At 32.9% G+C, this 25,478-nt stretch overlaps 1 protein-coding gene across 2 annotated transcripts; it reads left to right on the top strand.

The window, feature by feature from the left end:
- Positions 1 to 9,762: 9,762 nt before the first annotated feature.
- LOC143082568 (uncharacterized) lies at positions 9,763 to 20,051 on the top strand. Of its 2 annotated transcripts, XM_076258296.1 has the most exons (8): positions 9,763 to 9,865; positions 12,945 to 13,022; positions 13,521 to 13,730; positions 14,458 to 14,595; positions 14,886 to 14,946; positions 18,350 to 18,417; positions 19,100 to 19,191; positions 19,839 to 20,051. In XM_076258296.1, exons 1-8 carry the CDS (start codon positions 9,821 to 9,823, stop codon positions 19,936 to 19,938), a joined length of 792 nt encoding a protein of 263 aa, XP_076114411.1. In that variant the 5' UTR covers positions 9,763 to 9,820; the 3' UTR covers positions 19,939 to 20,051. The 2 variants fall into 2 exon arrangements, with proteins under 2 accessions (XP_076114411.1, XP_076114412.1); XM_076258297.1 differs by lacking the exons at positions 19,100 to 19,191; positions 19,839 to 20,051 and adding an exon at positions 18,932 to 19,037.
- The last annotated feature ends 5,427 nt before the right edge of the window (positions 20,052 to 25,478 follow it).

The raw sequence follows: 25,478 nt of genomic DNA, 5'->3' as shown, positions 1-25,478 counted from the left end.
CACTTACAGTCATTTCCATTCCATGACTTTAAAATATTTTTGAACTGACTAAAATTAGCAATTTTTCTAAAATCATCAGGTAGATCATTCCATAAAACAGCAGCTGTGTATTTAAAAGAGTTCTTACCATAGGTTGATGTTCGGACCCTAGGTATATCACAGGCGCGGATCCAGAGGGAGGGGTTCCGGTGGTTGGAACCCCCCTTTTTTTGGACGATCAAAGCATTTGAATGGGGACATGTAATTGGAACCCCCCCCCCCCCTTTGTCCTGGGTTAGGAACCCCCCTTTTTAAAATGGCTGGATCCGCTCCTGATATCTACAATATTAGAATATCTAAAATTATATGTACAATCTTTCAATACAACTAAATCATGTAAGCATGGTGGTGAGAATTTATATCAAATTTTAAAACACTCAATAGCCATGTTACGCATACGTCTTATTTTCAGTGATGGAACCTTTGCTCGTAAAAGTAGTTCATCATATGAACTAACACAGTCTTCATAAATAAATCGTATAGCCCTTTCCTGATTTTTTTCCAATTTGGTGGTGTTATTTTTGTTGCAAAAATGCCATGCCAAAGGACAAAAATTAAAATTAGATAAAATAAATGTGTGGAAAATGGTCAATTTATTCAATTTAGTAAGGTAGCAGCCAATGCGCTTTAAAACATTCAGTTGTTGGGATGCTTTACAACAAATATTTTTAATGTGGTGATTAAAATTACGTTGATAGTCAATATCAATACCTAAAAGTTTGACAATCTCATCACAGGATATTTTTGCTGACTGAATATTAAAAACAGGCTTTTTAGCAAATGTTTTATTTCCAACTGCAATGGCTTGGAATTTGTCAGGATTTGCCTGCATACAATTAAAACTTAACCAGTCAATTAAAACAGCACTTTCTCTTTCAAGTGTACAAAATAAATTTTCAAAATTCTTGTCTGCAAATGACAAAGTGTTATCATCGGCATACTTATATAGGGTACCATGTTCAATAAAATAGAATATGTCATTTATAAAAATGTTAAATAATAGGGGGCCCAGGATTGAGCCTTGGGGTACCCCTTTCTGGATGTCAGCCCAACTGCTGAGTACTCCCTGAAGTTTGATTTGTTGCCTACGATCATATATTGTACTGTATTTTTGGAAGTCGATCGGGAAAATCGGAATTGCGAACGATAGGAAACGAGCGATTCCATTAGCAGTTGTTGATAGTTGTGGGAATGTGACAAATGACAAAAGCAATATTTTAAACGTCTGGAAGAATGACTTTGAAACTTTATTTAAACGTAACGAAGATATAAATGAGCATTTAGACACAACAATATGTAATACGGAAATAGATGTGACATGTTTAAACGAATCAATTTCTAGAGAGGAAGTCGTATAAGCCGTTATTCATGCTAAACTTCGTAAAGCAAAAGGAATAGATGATATTCCTGCCGAGGTCCTGAAAAATGAAGCAGCAATTGATTTACTTTTTAAAATTATAAGCGGATGCTTCAACTTAGGAAAGGTACCCTCTCAATGGAACAGTGGAATTATCAATCCGATACTTAAGCCAGGAGCAGATGACGACAGACAACCTTTATCGTGGAATAACTCTGATTTCTGTTCCGTTCAAAATATATTGCTACATATTAAATCAACGTTTAAGACTTTGGCTTGACCAAAATGATATTTTATGCGATGAGCAAAATGGATTTAGAGGTGGTCGCAGCTGTGAGGAACATATACACTCGCTTCACTCCGTATTAAATGACCGAAAAAATTCTAGGAAATCATCTTATGTGTGTTTCGTGGTCATGCGGAAGGCGTTCGACACCGTTGAACACTATTTATTGTGGTACAAGCTACAGAGGGCTGGTGTACGAGGAAAATATTTAACCGCCGTTCAATCACTTTATAACTATTTAAGATGTACTGTTCGTGTTAATGACAATCTAATCCCGTGGTTCGAAGTAGAGGCTGGTGTAAAACAGGGCTGTATTTTGTCGCCCACACTTTTTTCTTTGTACATAAACGATTTGACTGAACGTATAAACTCTCTTAACTGTGGCGTAAATATAGATGACTTCAAATTGAGTATTCTCTTGTACGCAGACGATATCGCATTGATAGCACCCGACGAGAACAGTTTGCAAAGTATGCTAAATGTGGTGACAGATTGGTGTTCAGAGTGGAAATTGTATATCAACATTAATAAGACTAAGATTGTTCATTTTCGACCACAATCCTGCAGCAAATCAGATTTTATATTCCAATGTTCTGATAAAGTAATCGATTATAGTGACAGTTACAAGTATCTTGGAGTCTGGTTTGATGAACATTTGACTTTTTTAAAAAACGCAAAAGAATTGTCAAAGGCTGCTAGTCGTGCGTTAGGAACGTTATTTGCAAAAGTCGTAGAGACGGGAGGTATGACGCATAAAGTATATACCAAACTATACTCCTCTACAGTAGAACCGATATTGATGTACGGAAGCGGTATTTGGGGCACGAAGGAGTTCAGTTGTATCACTGCCGTCCAAAACAGAGCTTGTAAATACTTTCTTTCTGTCGGTAAACATACATCAAATATCGCGACAAGAGGTGACATGGGATAGACATCGTGTTGGACTAAACAACGCATACACTTTTGTCGACTTTTGTGCAGACTTTCACGTACTAATGAAACGAGAAAATCATATAAAATCTTCAAGTGGATTTCACGTCGAAAAAAAGGATGGACTTTCGAAGTTGAAAAGACCATTAATCGGTTGCATGTTAAAGATACGGTTAATGACTTATCTATATCAACAAAATGTGCCATGCGATTGGTCAGTGATAAACTTATCGAGCTTGACAATATAGAATGGTATACAGAACTTTTTAATGACAGATACAACACACGAAATGGGTACAAGGTTCGGACATTTCGTATGTACAAAGACTCTGTGAAAACTGAAACATACGTTAAAATAAACATTTCTAGAATGGAAAGACGAACTATGGCCCTCTTCCGCTCAGGCTCTCTTCCGCTCGCAATTGAAGTAGGGACTCCAGGCCGCCTATGCCTACAGAAGAACGATTATGTGTATTGTGTGATTCTAGAGCCATTGAAGATGAAAAACATTTCCTACTGGAATGTCCTTTGTATAGTGATCTAAGATATGACTTATTTTACGAATGTTCTAAGCACATTACGAATTTTGACAATATGAACATTAATGACAAATTTCTAAGTATTATGAATGGCACTGAAATCCAGCATTATTTTTGTAAAAGTCTACACAAATTTTTTATCCGTAGAAAATTATTTTTATAATGATCCAACTTCTTTTCTTTTTTATGCCTAATTTAGACAAATATAAGGGTTTTACATTTTTAAAAGTTTATATTCTATAAATAGTTAAATTTTTATTTTATTTATTAGACAATGTGATTTATAAACTGATATTCAATTATAAATGGAAATGAGAATTTTTATCATTTTTTGTGAAATGAGTATATTATGTTTTATATAACTAATTATTAGAGATTCAAGCTCAGGATTATTTACTTGTGGAAAAGACGTATATTTATTTTAATATTTTCTTTTTACGCTATTTTAATCTGTAAATATGACGCAACGTTAGATATTGCTACTACCACGAAATAGCGTTCAGTGAATATTTGACGGGAAATTTTTTTATAGAAATGCTGAAATAAATATTTCAAATTATACATGAAAATAAAGATTGATTCTTAAATTTTCACATTATGATAGAGAAAGAATAAAAATATAATATTCATAGGCTTAGGAAGACACAGATTATCCGAAAAACGTTTACTTAGCGTTGTCCCATGTAACAAACTCGAAACATAAATCTCGAACAATTCGCGAAATGTTTACGCAACTCTTCGAAATTTTGCATGAACATTCTATGACATGATATTTTTCAGTATTGGTTAACATGGCTGTCTCCATTTAAAATTTGCATACATATTTTCAAAAGAATATGATGTACGGAAATGTCCCATCGAAAATTTAATTTGGAAACTTGAAACATTTCAGTTCAAAAATAAAATTTTGACAGACAATTCATTTAATTGTAAGCACGATCGTTTTGTACTAAGTGTTAGCTCCCAAAATTCGAATTGAAAAATAAATTGAGCTACATATTCAATTCAAAACAATAGATTTGCAATGTCTTGCGGAAATGTCCGAGTTAAACTTTCATGCCTTCACAAAATTTTTACGGCCAAAAAAACAGAGATTTGAATTTGTGAAGATTATTTTTCGGCTTCGAAAACTATACCAATAAAAAGTACTTTTAAAGTTGAATTTGGTACACCAAATAGCTTTAAGATTACAGGGTTATCTTTAAAAAATACGGATTAATGAAAATGTCTTGCAAGTTTGTCCGTTATCATAATTTGACGTCGCCACAAGCGTAATATGATAGGGACGACATGAACTGCATTCGCGTGTTCCTTCCGCCACTAAATATAAATGTCCAGCTTTCAACAAAACGAAATGATGCACACATTACAAAAATACACATCTATAAGACGATCAAAAGTATAAGCTATTGTATATCACTCACTGCTTGAATAAATCATACTCGGGTTGAATATATAATGCAGCAATATTCCTCCAAAAACACATAATTACTAGCAGTAAAATTTAATATCCTATGTTAATTATAAAATCGTATTGGATTGGATTCTCAAGGCATTTATACTTGTGTGTTATACTTTGCATTTACCCAATAAAGAAAGCAGGAAGAATTAGATAAAGCGCGTTTCCAATTTAACGTCATTTTTCTGTTACACTAAATGGTAGCAATATCTGACGTTGCGTCTATATATATATATGCATTTGGTATAACATATAGTGTCTCGTAAGTCAGTTTTTGGCTGGATATTGGTTGTTTTATTATGTATGTATATTGTGTATGAATTATTTTTATTGCAATCAATATGTGACACTTTAATAAACAAATTATTTATTTATTTATTTATGTAAACGCTATGAACTAATCAACGACATCAAAACCAATTACAACAGTTACTTAATACCAGAGACATAAAATTGTATTATATGTCTCTGGTCTTACTAACCTTATAATATTGTATTATATGTCTCTGTTGTCAATAATGAAAACATATATTTCGTATCATATCACAACAGTGCATTGTTAGCCAATTTGGCTGGCTTCAAATCATTTGTATACTCGCATACAGGCATTGCTTGTTACACCAAAGTAGACACTTCCTTGGTTGCACTATGATATGATGATAGTCATTTATATGTCAAGCCGTTGTGGGATTTATTCATAGGCGGATCCAGGGGGGGGGGGTTTGGTTGATTATATAGGGAATCACTGAAGCGGGCTCCCCTAAGGGCAGTTAGCGCCCCCCCCCCCCCTCATTTAAGATCCGCCACTGTTATTCCCTATTTATCAATATGACAATATCATGCATTAATAAAACAAAAACGTAATTGATATTTCCAGAGACATGATAATACAAGTCTTGTATTATATGTCTATGATATTACAAAATAGAATTTTTAATAACTTTTTTGAAAAAAATCCTGTAATTTTTTAAAGTCATATGAAACGAGTGAGTGGTGAAAAATAATGTTTATCCAATTCTTGAACCAATGCATGTATATATCATAAACTTAGTCCTCTGTGCATGAATTTCTCATTTTTTACGCTAATATATCGTTTAATCGTCAATTTTTTTTTCTCTCTGTCTGTTATGATTTAACAAATATGGCTGCTCATTAAATGCCTTGTTTTGAAGCCGAAGTTTACCGATTGTCACCTTATAGTAAACAAATAACAAAAAGCATGGGTATTGAGCACGTGTTTAACATGTACAATCGGATAATTGTTTATTTTAATAACAGATCCATGCGTATTGCGACCACCGGATTTATACGAGGAGGGTTACGCTCAGGCCACTATGCATACGGAAAATATGTCGGCGAATTGATGAGTAAACTTCTTCTAAATGAGGACAAATAAAGAATTTTCCTCACAAAAAAAGTATATGTACATAAGTTGTATAATGAAAACTATCCATTTAGTTATAAAAAACATATGCATATTTTTTTTTAATTTGAGGTTTCTTATGACTTTAAACATGTTAAAATTACCAAATGAATATTACTAATAAATGATTTACGGCTTGCCATATCTATCCATCTATCTGTATATATCTTCTGCCAATTAAGGCACACCTCCTGGAACCCGGAGTACGGTATATAAGAAATGTTACACTGAATATCCTCCACCAATATTTACAGTAGATCCGTAAGAATTATTTACACTGATAAAAGTTCTTTATCCACACATAAAATACTTGTGTATGATTTAAAATCTAAAATTTATATTGTAAAATTGAATTTTAGATATTTATAAATTGCATAAGGTGATCTGACAGCACTATTGAAATGTCTTATATTTAATGCCGCATTTTCTATTCTTCTTCTTAGGCATAATGTTCAATAATTCATATCGCTTATGGTACAGTCTGTATATAATATGTCTGCACAGCGGTTCTAAATGAATGTTAATGTCATTAGTAAGCTCTAAATGTGCCGAGGTGATACAGTAGGCATAAGGATTCACTACGACAGTGAGAAGATCTACTTCTACAGCCAGATTATATTTAGCAAATAGCAAGCTACAAGTGTTGGTGATCTTTTCAAGAATATCTTTACGTACATATTCAAGCCGGGCACAGCCTAGCAGAAAATGAGCAAGTGTCTCTTCACTACATTTGCATAGCATACAGACAACATCTATTTTGTTTTGATTAAAAGCGGCTCTATTTGTTTGGAGAATGTATGTGCCAGTTGCAATTTTTAATCGAACTGGTATCTTTTCAATATCTCTGATGTTTGCATCTACAGTTCTTGCTATAGGATGACATTGTCCTATCTTATAACTCATTTCCAGATATGATAGTGTTGGATATAACTTAGATTCATCGTTAATGCGTTTTTCCCAATAGCTATTAACCTTTGTTGATATGATTTTTTTCCACAAAAATTTGGATAATGGAGTAATAATAAAACTGTAAGGATTATCAATGTCATATTCCAGGCAAAGCTTTTTTTATCTCAATGAACCAACTAATACTATTCATATTTTTAATACTAAGCTGTCTCTCTGCAATTCTCCATTCCATTGATGTATTGCCTGATCTACATATATTGCCAAACAAAGTGAATGCCCTTTTATGAATTTCAGCCTCTGCCGGTAGTTGACCTGATATGATATATACAGCAGGATCTGCTACATTTGTAGTCAAAGATAGTATTTGCTTCAGCATCTTTTTGTATTGCTTATTGATTAGATCCAGATTTTTCCCATTAGGAAGTAATGTCTCCAATCCGTATAGCATAACTGGAATGATATATGTTTTAACTTAACTGATTGCTGTAACTGGATCTAATCCATTTTCGCTATGTAGGCCAGATGCCATTAAGCTATATAGAGATCTCCTTGCTTTTTTAAGATTTTCCTCAATTGTGGCAGATGCAGAATCTTTAAAAGCTCTCTGAATGCCAATATGTGGGGTTTTGTCAACTACTGGCATCAGCTCACCATTCAAATCGAGATCCATATCGTCAAATAATCTGTTTGGTGTTTTAACAGGGAGGATGACACTTTGTTGGTTGTAAATGGTACCCTTCACGCTTGCTGTAATCTGATGCGATATTGACCATGGCTTGTAGGTTGTACGGATTATCGCTTACTAAGGCTATTTCGTCGGCACAGGTGGGGGCACAGCATGATATAGACCCAATTTTTCCGCCAAGGTTAGAATCTTCAAGAAGGTTAAGTAGTTGGTTTATATATTTTTTATATAAGTCGGCGCTTAAGGTTCCGCCTTGTCGTACACCTTGTTCGATATTAGATTCTGAAAGCTGTCCATTCCATTTAATTTTGGTAGTTGCATTTGTATATAGACTATCTATAAGTAGTATTGATTGTTGCGATAGTCCGAGATGGTATAATTTCCGTATCATGTTGGAATGACGAACCACATCAAAGGCAGACTTTGCATCAAGCATTTCTAGGATAGTTGTTTTCTTTAGATCCTTGTTCTCTCTTTCGAATTCATCTATCATAAGTGTAGCAATAAGTGGAGCAGAATTTTCGGTAAATCCTCGTTGAAGCGGGTTTTGTTGATCTAAAATTTGAGGATTAATACGGAATTTTAGTATGGTTTCAATAATTTTGATATGCGGTTGGAGTGATGGTTATTCCTCTATAGTTTTTAGCGTCTAAAATATTTCCTTTATTTTTGAATATAGGGGATAGCATTCCAACTTTAAGAATGTCTGGTATAATACAGGTTTTAAATGCTGCAATTATAATTTGAAGTAAGGAACTATTTAATTTTAATCCACCATATAAAATACTTTCCACAGTAACACCAAAGATATCTGCCGATTTATTTCTGTTCAGCTTGTGTATAGCTTCATCTAGCTCTTTGATTGCAACCGGACTGTGCTCTCTCTCATCGGTACAAATCTTAATTATGTGCTCATATTCACTGTCGACAGTATCTAGATATTGTATATCAAATTTCGACGTATTTGATTTTTTTGCTAGATTTGAAAAGGGAATTCGCCAGCCTTCTAAGATGTTTGTTTCGCTGTAACTAGATTGATCTACATGTAGTTCGTCAATAAGTTTGCCTAGTTTGCCTCTTTGTCTACTAATTAGTTTATGGAATAGTTTCTTATCCATGACTCTAGCTTGAATTATTTCTTCTCTGTCATTAATCCGCCTTTGAGCAATTTCATTCCTGCACTGCTTTCTTAATTCATAAGTTGTTTGGTTTTTTATTGATAACTAGTTCATTGCAAGGGTCAGCTGGCCTTCCTTGAAATTTCCATAATGCATGTGCTTGTTTCTTTGCTTTAATAGCGTGGTCTATATTCTCATTCATCACTTTCAGCTTCGGTCGTTTCCTGAATGCCTTGTGCGCAGGAGCTACTGATTTGGTAGCAGAATCAATTATGTTATTTATGTTAGAAAATGCATCGCTAATACCATCAGTGGTGTTAAGATCCAATTTTAATGCATCTATTCCCTTTCTATGTACTCTTGATATTTATCTTTATCCAGTTTATCCCAATTAACTTTACAAAAGGACTATTTATTGAAATTTTTTTTTTACTGTATATTGAAAAATATTTTTTCTATTAACCATGTTAACCAAGGATTTTTATTATATAGTAAGTCTTACTATACAAATCCTTGTATTAACAAATGATTTTTGTTTCAATAAACAAAATTGAAACGATTTATTTTTTTAATGAATAGAGAATAAATTCTACAACGGTTTGTCATATTGTATAAAGAGTCTTTTATTGTGAAAATATTACCATACACCTTAAAAATTATTTTAGAATTGGAAAACAAGTTAAGAGTAAACATATTAAATGTATTTTTTCCCTCCTAAAATAGATCAATATAGTATGTTGAAAAATGGTACTATACTTTCTACTTCACGAAAAAAGTTTTAAGGCAAAATGTAATTCATAACATTAACTAGTCGTTTCTTTTAGAATGTATTTAAACTTCCAATGCATGCTAAACCCATTTTTTTTTTTCGTTCATTTTTGCAGATCATACATGTCTCTGTAACTGTTTAAACTATGTTTATAAGATCTTATAAGCATTCGCTGCATATCAACAATATCATCAATATGCATGGCCTAGTGACTGGTTTCCATATGTATATATTTTTTTAGATACAGTAAATCTACCTTTCGGAAGGCTTTGTATCTATTCAATCTCGCATGAAGAATGAGTGAATATGAAGTTGGAATACACATCACCTGAGTATCTGGTGTTTTATATTGTAAGATTTTCTTTCACTTTCATACTCCTAGGGAAAAATTTATGTTAAATTTTGTTTACAGCATAAATCAGACTTGCCATGTCTCTCTTGAACCACTGGTGACTGGTTGGGAACAAACCCTCTGTATGGTGATTATATACCTGTATAGAGGGATAATCCTTCTATAGAGGGGTATTTTTGTTTAGACTGAATTTAAATCAAAATAGGGCAGAATGGCATTATCTACTTATTATGGCAGTAACCTGCAACAGTTGATGGACCAATTTGTGTACAGTGGAGTCCCCGGTGTTCGCGCGGCCTGTGATATCGCGCATTACCATTAGCTGATTTCGTCTTATCAACACAGTAACACGAATAAAATCGTTCTTGTTATTGTTTTAGCCTTTCGTAGGGATAAAAAAAACCATTAAAATTGATAAGTTCAAGAGTTAATTAATAAGGGAGCTACCATTTGATTTTTATGGGGGGGCTAGGATGAAATTTGAAAAAAAAGGCAGGACAGGATTTTGAGTAAAAAAAAAGGCAGGATGAGTAATTTGGCAAAAAAAAAAGGCAGGATGACAATTGTTGTAAAAAAGTTAGGATAAGCTAAGAAAAAAAAAAAGGCAGGACCGAATAGACTGAAAAATAAAAAGGCAGGACAGAGATTACAAATAAAAAAAAAGGCAGTACACAATTTTTCATCCTAGCCCCCCCCATAAAAATCAAATGGTAGCTCCCTAACTGCAATATTGAATAGTGATTTGCTATATTTGGCAATGTCCATTAAAAAAATTACATCATCAGATAAAATTTGTTTTATTTAAGTCAAATTTATATCAGATTGAAATAATTTTTGCTGTGTATCCTTGGCAGTGTGTTAGGTTCAAACTCAGCTATATTTTGTAGTATAAAATCTTTCCTTTATTCAAAATAAGCTATTTTTGGAAGGCTGCTGCATGAAATCATTGGACATTGGAGTAACTCTCAGAATAGGGGTTTCCCTAATTTCGGACACACATTACACAAACTCTAGAGGAAGAAACCATACAAACAGAAGATTTTATGAAATAAAAGTATGATATGAATGTGTTCACACAATATTGGGGGGGGGGGGTGGTAGGAGGGGTCCTGATCCCGAAATCCCGGGCTTAAAAACAAGAAATCCCGAGGTCCCGAATTTAAATAATGTTAAATCCCGGATCCTGAAATTTGAAAAAAAGAATTCCCGGATCCCGAAGGGGTAAATCCCGAAATCCCGAGCTTAAAAACACCCGATCCTGGAGTCCCGATAAAGGTCCTATCCCCCCTCAATATTATCCAATTATTGGTTTTATTAGTTGAATGAAGTGAAGTCATAAGTCTTAGGTGCGCGGATACACCGGACTGCACCGTTCTTAATTTAATATACACATGCCCAGTTTGCTGCTTATCTGACTAAATATACAATCTATTGTTCACCATGATTGAAAGCTGTGATGATCAGGTAAATTCTACTCACTTATGCCTCACTGAACAGAATTTCTATTGTTAGATTTAACATGAAATTTAAAGGTCAACTATTCCTTTTGTTGTTGATCAGGTGTTCAGATAGGTATACAATAGATTGCAAGTTTTGTCACTTTAGCAGAAAACTGGTCATCCCAATTTTTAGTAAAGTGCATATGTTGATGCATATACATGTAATGCTAGAGATTATAGCCAATATAACTAGAAAATGCCATTCTGCCCTAATTTGTTTTAAATCTAGTGTAAACAAAAATACCCCTCTATAGAGGGATAATTGTATCCCTCTAAAGAAGGATTATCCCTCTATGCAGGTGTAATCACCATACAGGGGATTTGTTCCCAACCTGATCACAGCAATAATACTTCAATACTTGTCTCTGTAAACACAATTTTTATGTGGATCCAGGATTTTGAAAGGGTTACATACTAGTCAATGCTTGGATTAAAAGATGTAAAAGGTGTATGCATTAAGAATATAAACTGTTCCATGAGTGGTATCTGAATTTACATGTTAAACACGTGCTCAATTTCCATGCTTTTTTGTTGATTTTTTGTTGATTGTTGACAAACAGGTGACAATCATTAAACTTCAGCTTCAACTTTAATTACCTGCCATATTTTCACAACAACACTGACCGATTGAAAAAAAATTGACGATTATACGAAATTTATGCGAAAAAAATGATAAATTCGTGCACAGAAGACTTAAGTTTATGATGTTTGCACCGGTCAATCGTTTCTTATGACTTTAAGTTTTAACACTTTAGTTCCATAATTTAGGTCTTCACCACAATAGATCTGTCCCACTGTAGTGTATTGTTATGCAGCTGAATATGACTGGATATAAGTTTGAAAATTAAACCCAACAGTGTTGAACTTTATGAATAGCTAGAGACTGTTTCATGTGCAGTAAAGTTTACCATGAAGTTCTCGTCACATGAAATTAAAACTCTGTACACTTATTTATTATGATATTTTAAATTTACATGCATACATGATAATAAGGGTGTGACCAAAGTATCTAGAATACGTCGTAGGAAGGCGTCACAGAAAACAATAAAAAAAAAGCCAATCAAGACATCATCATTATTTCCCTTAATAAAACAGTATAAATAAGAAGATGTGGTATGAGTTACAATGAGACAACTCCATTCAAGTCACAATGTATAAAAAGATCAAAGAAAGGCTTTCAACATGGAGCCTTTGCTCAAACCCAACAGTAAGCTATAACATGTATAAAGGGTTCCTAAATGACTAATGTAAAACAATTCAAACTGAAGAAGTCAACAGACTATATATATATATAAAAGAAGAAAATCTATTTAAAAAACAAGAAACAAAAAACCCCTATGACCTACCCCCCCCCCTCCCCCCAAAAAAACCCAACAACATACAAACAAACAACCCCAAACAAACCACTGAACAATGGGCTTCTGACAAGCCACATATTCTTGTTGATTGATATATTTTGCACATGGTGACATTTCCTATTCAAAATTAACCTGAGTTTGTTCAAGGAACAGCTTAGAATAATGAGAGGACAAAAAATAGTTTTCGAAGACTGAAACTCAATTTATTTTTGTAATTTTAGACCCTGTTTACTGTGATTGGTTATATAGATGGATGTTCTAGAGAGAGATCCAGGGTTGTTAGACGTGTAATTACTGAAGTAAGTATATAGGTAGACATTTGAAAAAAAATGTTCGGGCATCTAAATATATAATATATACATATATGAATGGTTATAATTATAAATTTCATTTTAAATTTCTGAACAGCATCTCATGTAAGGACCAACATTATCCTGATTATTATTAAATTTACTGAATTTTTGCTTTTTAAAAATGCTAATGATTTTCGTCTAGAGATATTGCTGTGAATGACATCTGCTCAAGACAGGAGTGGTCGTGTGATATGTACACTTCTTATTTTAATGACAATCAGATAAAATAAGATTGAGAAATAAATTTGAAAAAATTCTAAAGTAAAAACGAAAGGAATTATTCATTTCAGTTTTATTGACCATTATAGTTGTATTTTCCTTTCTAAAATTATTGATTGACAAAGACAACTCTTAAACATGTTGAATATGAAGTGATGCATTGAGTTTATGATATTTGAATTGGAATTTCAGTAGAGTTTTATCAATATGTTGATTGTATTTTAGAAAATATATCCATTGTATAAATCTGTCCAAGCAGAGATTCCAGATACATGTATCCTAAACAAAGAGAGAGATATTTATGCCATCCAAGAGGACCAAAAATATAATGAGCCACCCAATAAGTGGTATTGTAATATCTGTGGTAAAGGGTTCATCGCTGAGTATTACTTAGATCTACACTTTACCAACAGACATAAAGAATACATTAGACAGGTAAAGATTACAACTTTTTACTACAGTATATTTATATTTAAATATTAGCATGATCAGGCTCTGGCCAGGTACTGTCATTGTCAATATAATCTTCATATAAAAAAAAAGGTAAAAGAAAATGTACACATATTTGTCTGGACTATACAATACCCCCTGCCTGTGGTATGATGGTTTGTGTTCATTATTCTGTGAAAAGTAAGTCATCCAGAACACAAAGTTCAAAATTGATCTGTAACTGAACATAATACATTTATTTATCAGCTTGATAGCTGAAGGCTTAAATTTTAGCACAACTTTTATTCTGAAATTAGAGAAAGAATGTAATATGGTGTCTGGTGCTGTTTGCCTGGTTGCTGTTTCATTAACATTTGGCCAACAACTATTTTCTTTCATATTGACAACATTCAATTCTGCAACTATTGAGTGGCTTGAGTGTCAAAAATTACCAAATAGAATATATAACATAAATATTACAAATATTTCATATTTTCTTTTTACGTTCTCAGTGGTCTCCTGGTAGCGTGATCATTACAATTAGGATGAGGGTTTGAACCCTAGCTTGGTCAAAGCAAAGACACATGGGCTGGAAGTCTGAATAATGTGTCTGGGTAGGATGACATGTCTTTTGATGACTATTACCTTGTGAAATAGCACATTACAATTTCTGCTCACTATATCTATCTTTGACACAGCAGGGCTAAACATTAACTTCTTATTTCATTGACAGGGGGAGGATGTGTTATGTTTAGCTGACTATTGTGATCTATATAGATGTGATATAGTTGCCGGTATACAAACAGCTGAGTTCTGGGATATTTCCTTATGTTTAGAAGAAGATATGGAAGATATAAAACAGAGATGCAAGGTAAAAATCAATACCATATTGATAATAAGTCAACATACAATGGTAACACATACTTGTTCACAAGAATAAAAAACATAAGATACATTATATTTGGTCTTTTATTAAAAATTAATATTATAAATTATAAAAGTGAAAAGAGTCAAAAGACACCAAATCAGATTTTGTAAAGTTTATTAAAATTTCAGTTGTCTTCACTTGATTTGCTACCTAGGTGTTAAGTTGTACTATTGACACTACATGTTCAGTTTAAAAGAAGAATTTTGTATAATGGTTTGTTTCTGTCTTTGTAGGAAGTATTCAGTACTTGTGTTCCTCAAGGTTTATCAAAGAATGCCACACTTACTTTGGAAGGTAATAATATGTGTTTTGTATTTTTATGTTGTGTATTCTCTATCCCACAAATTTGATAAAATGGATGAAACCTATTCATTTTTTTTTTTGGAAATATGTAAAACTCAAATGAATAAAATAAAATTTGTTCCATACAGTTACTTCTGTAATGTGTGGAAAATGTGTAGCATATATGTTGAAGGCAGTTTTGGTGTAAATAAAATTTGAACATAATTCCATTATACATTGTATGTTGTGTGTAAGTCATCCTTTGTTATTTACTTACTATATAGATCCAATATAACTTTTAAATCACCTAAAATTGTGAAGCAGCAAATATTAATAGAATTCTGAAATATCTTGCATGATATATCACTTATTTAATGTTGGGGCTGTCCGAATTTATTGAGTGGGAGGATTGAAGGTACATCAATTAAATATTGGTAGTTGTATTTTCCTTTAAAATTTTAATAGGAATCTTAAGATCGAATGATTTTTTTGGAAAATGACGCAGTCATTGTTCCATTACTGGCGACCTGAACTTCATTACATTTCTCTGCCTACCGCGCTTGGTTTCGTATTTACTATTTTTCATACAAACTGGAATCTGCTTGTGTTATCATTATGCATGATCATTGTGTAGTAATCAACCAGGAACCAGTTTACAAACTAACTGGTTTCTGCTTGTATTTCACTACACTCGAACAAAGTGTTGTAGTTTGACAGGAACCAGTTTAGAATTTGTAAACTACAAAACGTAATCGGTTATTGTTCATTCCGTTTTGGTGTTTCATACCGACTTATATGGTTTGAATAAGCTTAAGCCCCTTCAAACATTAATGTGATAGGTATATTAAAGACTGTTTTACAAAAGGATGGAACTGTTTTGCTTTCAAAGTCGTACTATAGTGATATCTGTTATGTACGGATTTCCACTCTCACCGGTTAATTTCTTCTTTTACACGTGCTTTTGAAACTTCCTGTTTAAACATCGCAAGTTTTAAAATTGTTTTTTGAGTGAATTAAACTTATTGAAACAATCATGAAGCGTTCCAGAATCATTTTCAAGCAGTTTCTTTTTCTCTTTGATGATGGAAAATATGTTTTCTCAAGTAAATACCGCAAACGATTGCAGAGGAATTGAAACGTACAAGTCAAGTCGGCACCTGAATAAATTGGCATCTAGTCAAATCGGCACCTATTTGACGTCAATTCGGCATCCAATAATATTTGTTATAATATTTTCTATTCAATTAATTAATAACAGGTACCAAGTACATAGTGAATTTCACTGTGGAATCCACCGTCACTCACTGAATATGTTGTTGTGTATTTAGGTAAACAACGAAACCAAAGTGAATATGTTGTTGTGTATAAGGGTACAGTAAACAACGAAGCCTTTACCCAAGCTATTGTTTTAACAATTAGACAATAATTAAAATAAAATGGAAAACTATGAGTCCCTTTCAATAAATCAAACTTTCATGCCAAATAATTAGCAAATTTTAGGTGTTTTTTTTCAGTAAAGTTTAAACAGCATTAAACAAACAATCCTGTAAAATGCTCAACTGGTTAAAATAATGCATAAAAATATCCAATATCTCATGTATTAGTCCAAATAATAATGACGTCTGGCAAGGCTATTTTATTTTTTTTCTGGGACACCTTCCTTAGACGTTCGTAGGAAGGCTTCGTAAGAAGGCGTCCCAGAAAAAAATTAACATAGCCTTGCGGTCATAAGAAGGTGTCCCAGAATAAAATTTAAAAAGCCTTGCCAGACGTAATAATTATTTGGACTACCGTAACGGTTACTCATATATATATCATTAAAAATAAGCCAAAAAAGTCATTTAGTTGAGAAAAATAAATATATACAAAATGTACATGAACACCCAAAAATGTGAAAGTTAGTATTAAACTCTTTTTGCTTAAATACTGAAAAAAATTCTGGCAACCCCTTCTTATTTTTACTCTTTTTGCTTAAAATACTGTTAAAATATATATTTAACATGGGTGACAAATTGACTATATCCAGTGTCGATTTAACCAGGTGCTTATTTGTCCAGGTGCCAATTTAACCAGGTGCCGGTTGACTAGAATTCTTTGACAAATGTTTGAAATTACCTGAGTTTCATTAGACCTTTGATAACAGTAACACAAAGATTATTTACTTAATATTTTGTGGGAGAAGGGGGTTCAGACTATGTGGTATCAGGTCTGTTCGCACCCAATACATTTTCACACCCTACACGTTCGCACCTCGCACGTTCACACCCAAGGTCCGTTCGCACTCTACTCATTCGCGCCCAATTTTAATTCAAATTCAAGTTGAATAATTGGAAAATCATGATTGTTGTTTTAAATTGCAATAACAATACGCTATCCAAAACATGATTAAGATTTATTCAACACAAACACTCCCCATGGTGACTGGGGAATAGAAATATGGTCACTTGGTCTTCTCCCGACCGGCAGTAAAACGCTTGCTGAAGTGGGGCGTCCGTTTGGCTGTGCGGGATGTATCAAGTTCGCAGTCACGTACGATCAGAAGGGGGACGTTAAATCTGATGCCTCGTGTAAAAAGAGTGCCACGCTCTTTGCACGTTAAGAACCCTTGCAACAACTCTTTAAGGGGTCCGTAGGTGGCCTGTTGCAAGGCCAAATTTCTGTTCCTATCCAATATACTCTCTTTTTCCGGTGGCAGTCCAAATTTCTCTGACCATCATCCCAGATGGCCTCTATTGTATCAACCTACCTATTGTATTTATTGTGAAAAAACTTGTTCTCGTCCTTAATATGCATGAAATATTTGCCACTGGACGTTAAGCAACCAACAATCAATCAATCAATCAACACAAACAAAAATGCTGTCTCACTTTATTTTAAGACAATGACAACAATTATACTTATAAGAAAACACTTGCTTACAGAGTTATTAAACACAAAACCAATTAAGATTGGGTGCGAACATGTAGGGTGTGAAAGTGAAAGAGGGCGAACATGAGTTGGGCGCGAACGGACCGGGATTCAGACTATGTACCATTGAGAAATATACAAGCCTTTCTACGGTATTCATTTGTACAATTCAGGTAGTCTTGACCTATTCATTTGTCTTAAAAAAAACAGCCAGTTGTCACCGTCACTTCACACACACACATATACTAATATCAATTATTTGCTTACGAGACATGTTGCATTGTTAAACTAATTACGGTATGTGAAAATCAAGACTTGCATAAAAACTATCCCAATATTAGAGACAGTGGCGTCATTTTTCTTCAGAGCTTTCAGCTCTTTGATTTAAGATAAATGGGGACTTAAAAAAATAACTCTTTGCATTCAATTCTTAAACAGCCCTTAGTTGTTTCACCTAACTTTCTATTAAATTGTCCTATATTAATTATCAGTATATTTATTCTTACAGAAGGATTAAATGAAATAGTTTGTAACTTTCATTCCTGTAAAAAATACTGGGAAACTCCACTAGAAAAGGTATGTTATATAGGAGTAGTGATTATGATCATATTCTAGATGTCACCGATTCATTTCTCTTCTTTATAAAAGTCCAAGACTTTCAATTGACTTTAGTGAAATAATTTGAATTCTGACTAAAACATTTGTGCAAGTATTTCCTGGTAATTCCCTTTAAAACTGTCATGATGAAAGAAATGGCTATGACCACAAAACTATATCAGATCTAAATATCACAAATACCTGTTGAAAGTGATGACAAACTAAGAAGGATTATTGATTTATTTGTAATATCTAAACAGTTACCAGTCAAGCGGTGAGAAGAGACTTGAAAGAGAACCAGAGTAATAATGTTAACAAGAAAATAAAGATTTTAAAATATCTAAGACAGAGAATAGTGAAGGGTAGCTATAGCTATGTTTACAGAGGAAAGACGAATAAAAAGATAATTCACAATTAACCCTCAATAATTTTCAGGTCTGACAAGTGTTTTCCAATGCTATAAAGTTTTTACTGTACTTATTTTATATTTCAGCCCAGAGATGTATCAGTGATGTATACAGTTTTTACTGTGTCTACTTTATATTTCAGCCCAGAGATGTATCAGTGATGTATACAGTTTTTACTGTGTCTACTTTATATTTCAGCCCAGAGATGTATCAGTGATGTATACAGTTTTTACTGTGTTTACTTTATATTTCAGCCCAGAGATGTCTCAGTGATGTATACAGTTTTTACTGTGTTTACTTTCATCGTACTGATCATATATTACTGTATAGGATATCAGTATTACTAGTAAGTATCAACACTATTTATAGTATAAGGGAGACTTTTTTGATATGATAAAAGTGGAACTTTGTTATAAGACCAATATATTATACTCTAGCATCCTGTTACAGGGAGCAATCAGGTAAAACTTACTTGCTTTTCATTCTTAATTGAGTTTGGTTAAAGCTGACTTACACCAATTTTAGTATTTCTTTGGCTCTATTAATTGTTAGATCAACTTGATTTGTATGGATTTGCACTTAGAGTGATAAATTCACCATTCAGACAAAATAGTCCAGTTTGATATACTTTTTATACAGTACTGAATAAGGTCAAAGTTAATAACTGCATAATGTAGAGGACTATGATGAAACTTTTATAACTAAAAACACTTGTTACCTGCAGATGACAGGGTAAGTTAAGTTGAGAACACTCAGCTTTACCTGTTTTAATCTTGGTCAGTTGAATAACAAATATATGCATGAATTTAAAATAGAAATAAGTTTGTAAATAATACTTTAATATATAATGCAATACACTAATAAAAAATAACAAGCACATTAACAGTAATGATAAACAGTAATGTATTAAAGAATGCAAACAAAAAAAATACTAAAAAAGCATTATTTGTTTCTATATAATGAAATGATATATTTATCTTATTTGTATTACAGTACTGATACCTTCACAGATATGTATGAACCAAGCTTTAAACCATCGTACAAGCTTCCGAATCAGCAGGTACGACAGAGAATAGTAAATACAGACAGTTGATTAAAGGGAGATAATCTACTCTAAGATATGGCGTTAGCAAAAACGAGTACAAGAAAGGATATTTAAAAATTACTGGTGGTGTTATCAAATTGACAATACTGTTGCATATGACAAAGAACTATGTGAAAATTATATTTCATAATGATATAAAAGTAAATGGTATGCAAGTGTATTAATAGAACACTGAAATCTTCATTTAGATGACATTTAATTTGAATGTCAAAACATGAAGTTTTTCCTGTGGAGACTGCATATGTGGTTTGGCATAACTCCAAAATATATATTGCTACAATGGACAAATCATACTTGAGAACTGAAGAAGTTTCCGAGACAGATTATTAGGCAGCTTTCTCATTTGTGATTCTCTGTACCTTACTCTTGTTAATGCAACTTATATATGTAAATAATCTCATATTAGCAAACCTTGGCCATATGCTCTTATGTCATCACTTGACATCCATTGTTGTCATCTCATAAAGTTTTAAAAAAACTAATCTTTTGAAACCCAAAAGCCAAATATTTTTAGAATTTGAGTAATGATGTTAACATTTACAGTGTAACCTGTGTTATCAGACACACTAGGGGATAAGAAAAAAATGTCTGATTAAGCAGTGTGTCGCAATACTCAAGTGTTTTTGTGCAATGATAGGCATATTTAGAGACCACGAAATGTTTCTTCAGGATATTGTAATACTCAATTGTCAGATTAAGCAGGTTACACTGTAAGTATCAAATAAATCAAATGCACAGCTGATGAAAAATACATAGTTTGTGTTGTTTTAGTTGTAAATTATAAAAATATGTAAGATATTTGTTTTATGTATGTCTTTAGATATTTTTGCAATCAAATAATGAAAAATAAACACACAAAAAAAACAAGAAAAAAGTAATTGAAAAATAAATAATCACATGAATTTCAAAGAAAGTAAAAGTTGTTTTGTTTGTTTTGTTTATTTATTTGCACAGATGAATTATGTTGTTCATGATATAAGAGACAATATATCATATATCAATTATATTTCTACTACTTTATATACATTGTAAAAAACAACTGACCATTCACTGAAAATAATTGCAAAAGAATTGCAAAAGCATTCCAACTCTTGTCAAAAATATCTACTCTTTTTATTTTTTTAACAGCAATTAATTTTTCAGTGCTGTATAAAGATGTTATTTTACATTGCACTCCCTACAATGTTAAAACTTTCTTAAAATATTTGCTGTTGAAAATATATATTGCAAATAAATCAAATTTGCAGCATTCCCCCTCAATGATTTTGTATCATATTACCTATCAGGAATGTTTTATGGTAAATGGAGCACTTATACCATTTTAGAAAAGGATTTTCAATTGTATCCATGTCTCTGGTGGTAATAATGTGTTCTTAGAGATTAAATTACCCCATTAGCGTGCATGTACCCGTTCCAGCGCTCGGTTAATACCCTGTTACCTATTCGTTACTTATTCGCTTTTAATACGTTTGCTGTATGTTGCACCTTTTAGAAAAGGATTTTCAATTGTGTTCATATCCCTGGTGGTAAAAATGTGTTCTTATAGATGAAATACCCCTATTAGCGCGTATGTACCTGTTCCAGCGCTCGGATAATACCCTGTTACTTATTCAATCCTTATTCGCGTTTAATGTGCGGGGTAAGTATACGTTGCACTTTGAAATAAATCGTTTTTTAATTGTGTTCATGTCTCTGGTGGTAACAATGAGTTCTTAGAGACGAAATGACCCTTTTAGAGCACATGTTACCGTTCCAACGCTCGGTTAATACCCTGTCACCTATTCGTTACCTATTCACTTATAATACGTTTGTTGTACGTTGCACCTTTTAGAAAAAGATTTTCACTTGTGTTCATGTCTTTGGTGGTAACAATGTGTAATTAGAGATAAAATGACCCTATTAGCGCGCATGTACCCGTTCCAGCGCTCGGTTAATACCCTGTTACCTATTCGTTACCTATTCGTTACTTTTTGCTTATAATACGTTTGTTGTACGTTGCAGCTTTTAGAAAAAGATTTGCATTTGTGTTCATGTCTCTGGTGGTAACAATGTGTTCTTAGAGATGAAATAACCCTTTTAGCGCGTATGTACCTGTTCCAGCGCTCGGCTAATACCTTGTTACTTATTCGTTACTTCTTATTTCAAGGTGCAACGCATAGCACGCGTATTGAAAGCGAATAAGGAACGAATAAGTAACAGGGTATCAGTCGAGCGCTGAAACGGGTACATATGTTCGATTAAGGATATTTCACCTCTAAGAACAGACAGTTGCCACCAGAGACACAAAAATATTTCTTTTTTTTAAAGTGCAACACATAATGCGCGTTTTAAAAGCGAATAAGGAACGAATAAGTAACAGGATCAGTGTAGCGGTGAAATGGGTACATATGTGCTAATAGGTTTTTTTTTCAACTCAGAGAACATATAATTACCACCAGAGACATGAAAGCAATCGATAATCGTTTTATTTCAAGGTGCAACGTATACCACGCGTATTAAAAGCGATTAAGGAACGAATAAGTTACAGGGTTTTAACCGAGCGCTGGAATGGGTACATACACGCTAATAGGGTTACCACCAGAGACAAGAACACAATTGAAAATCATTTTCTAAAATGTTTATTTTTATACAAGCGCTAAAAGGTGATTTCACCTCTTCGAACCAAGAACCAGATCTTGAAACATACGAATATAATACATTTAAAAGGTAGAACTGATTCTGTGCTGGTGGGTTTGTTTACATTGTATCAGAACGGCAATAAAACGACTGTTTTGTTGCTTAATTTTTCTCTGATGCGTCATAAGTACCATGCAAAGTATATTACAACAATATTATATTGCAAAAGTCGTGCCAGTTCGTTAAACGGAATTGTCCTGACGCTGTGCTGGTGATAAGAAAAACGGTCCTGGTTCTGTGCTCCTATGTCCTGGTTCTGTGCCTTTATATTTTAGTTAAAAGTGTCATACATTCAAGATCATTGATGCTGTACTGTTATTGACTAACTAACTGTTGTCTGCTTTCTTGAAATTGACATTGTTGTGAATCTGTTTACTGTTATTATGAGAGAAAAAAATACCCCTATTTTTTAATTTTTTTTTAAATTAACTGTAATCTTATTTATTGGCCTGTTAATTGACCCCTTTTAAGATAAGAAAATATGTTTACGATTTTAGGGATTACGATAATTTTGCAAGATCACCAAAATACGTTGTAATTTATACAATACTTATATAGACGTTACGCACGGTATTGGTGCCACTTAACGTTACACGACGTTCCTATAATAAAACGACGATTTTGACGTTGTTCCACGGAAAGTTTCAAACGTTGAACTTATATTCTACTCATGTGAAAAAGCCGCTTAAAGTAAAGAGATTTTCGAAGTTTCTTCTTTATATGGTTTTATTTTTTCAAGCCGGTGCAATTGCAAAATTCCATTGAATTAAAACAAAATTTTAAATACATGCAACAATAACACAAAATAACAATTTGTTGTCTTGTAAAATGATTTAAATATATAAAAAGAAGATTGTGGTATGATTGCCAATGAGACAACTCTCCAAAATGACACAGAAATTAACAACTATAGGTCACTGTACGGCCTTCAACAATGAGCAAAGCCCATACCGCATAATCTGCTATAAAAGGCCCGAAATGACAACGTAAAACAATTCAGCCGAAAAAACTAACTGCGTAATTTATGTTAAAAAATGAACGAAAAAGTCTGTTTTGTATACTTTTTGGCCTTTTTTTTTATCTTCAAAATGTTTTAAAACTTTAAAACTTAGTTTGATACTATAAGTGAAACAAATGCAGGACAAATTTGAGGCTAACCTCTTTACTCTTAGGACGAGCGTGCTTATGTCTTATTTTCTTCTCTTTTTTTACTATTTGTGTATATTATCAGTTTCTTCTATTTCTTAAAATTAAGCAATGTTCTCTCTGCCAGAAGACGTCTCCTATCAGCTAGTAAAATTGTAAATATTTCGTTTCTTGTTTTCTGTCTCTTTTCCCCAAATACACGTTTATATATGTTTGTTGTAATTTGATAATTTCGCTCCCTCAATCTACGTTAATGTTCAAATGCTTCTTGAGTTGTCTTTGTTTATGTGAAAGATGTAGGTAGCATATCGCCAGCTATTTTCCTTTTCATTATCTTATTTTATCAACACTTTAATCCTGGGACTATTATACTAAAGTTAATATAATAGTCCCAGCATTTGGTTTTATTTAATTTTTCTTAAACAGTGACTTATACTTACATTATAATTCATATTATTTATTTTAAACTATAAGTAAGTCAACAATCTTAATAACATCAATCCCGATTTTATGGAAAATGTTAAAAATAGCATATTTTCAAAAATCTCTAACAAAAAAATTTGCATCAAGTTTGAAAAAGAAATACGTGCTCTTATGCTGCCGTTGTCACATTTTGTACATAAATCAGGCCGTTAGTTTTCTCGTTTGAATTGTTTTACATTTGTCATTTCGGGGTCTTTTATAACTGACTATAAGTTAAGGATTTTGCTCATTGTTGATTGCATATAGAAATTTTTATTTGGTCTTATACGGACCCATCTTCTACTTTATAATGAAAATGAGAACGGTGAATATGTATTGCTTTGTTTTTGCTGTCGGAAACATATTTTACGAGCTATCCTTTCATCTGATATGTTTTCACAAACTCAAGCTTCAAAAAAGGGTCGGCGATCAACTCTTTTTATAATGTTTGAAATTATAGAATTTGGCAAAGTATGTAAAACTCTTACACAGACCAATACAAGTTCCTCTCAGATAACCAGCAGGTCGAAATGCGATTTTGATTTATACAATTATTTTTTTTTGACTAGATATGTATTTTGAGGTAACTGCTATATGTGCATGTTCACATATTGATCAGTGTTTTCTCAAGCGAACAACTATGGACCAGGAATGAATTTCATGTTATTGATTTTTATGCAGCTTTCATCAACATATAACTGAGTATCGGTTTACACTAAATATTCTTTGACATTTTTTTTTTAAACCGTTTCCAAACTGATTATTTTTATGTTTTCGGTTTCAATCTTTTTGGTTTCGTTTTTACATTGTTTTACAAGTATAATCAAAGTACTGAAGTACTGAACATCGGATGACCGCAAGTTCTTGTGAATGTTCACAAGCACTTGTCTCAGAAAAAAAATCACATTTCTATACCTGAAACTGAGGTTTATGTACAGAGATATATTTTTTTCTGAGACAAATTTGTGCGTGGATGATGAATAAATGACAGGGAAATCAACCTCACTGCTTGAATATATATTATATTGTGGTGATACAAATCAGTATACTCTGGTTTGTTGTGGTATCTTGTATTAATATTTGTATATAGCAGTTACATGTTTGTATAATTTTCATCCAATTGTATATCATTCTATTCTACGATTCTAATAAAAGTGCAGTACAAGCAGTGGCGGATCCAGAACTTTTCCTAAGGGGGGACCCGCTGACTGACCTAAGAGGGGGCCCGCTCCAGTCATGCTTCA

Source organism: Mytilus galloprovincialis, chromosome 7, assembly GCF_965363235.1.
Source record: "Mytilus galloprovincialis chromosome 7, xbMytGall1.hap1.1, whole genome shotgun sequence".
NCBI classification, from domain to species: Eukaryota; Metazoa; Mollusca; class Bivalvia; order Mytilida; family Mytilidae; genus Mytilus; species Mytilus galloprovincialis.
The sequence above is the reverse complement of the archived record's forward strand: the minus strand, read 5'-3'. Positions and strand labels throughout refer to the sequence as shown.

Bases quoted from the DNA above. Each gene is read 5' to 3' on its own strand.
- LOC143082568 (XM_076258296.1), top strand. From the start codon at position 9,821: ATGAAGTTGGAATACACATCACCTGAGTATCTGGTGTTTTATATT. The intron at 14,596-14,885 runs GTAAAAATCAAT...CTGTCTTTGTAG, and splicing joins ATATAAAACAGAGATGCAAG to GAAGTATTCAGTACTTGTGT. The intron at 18,418-19,099 runs GTATGTTATATA...TTTATATTTCAG, and splicing joins GGGAAACTCCACTAGAAAAG to CCCAGAGATGTCTCAGTGAT.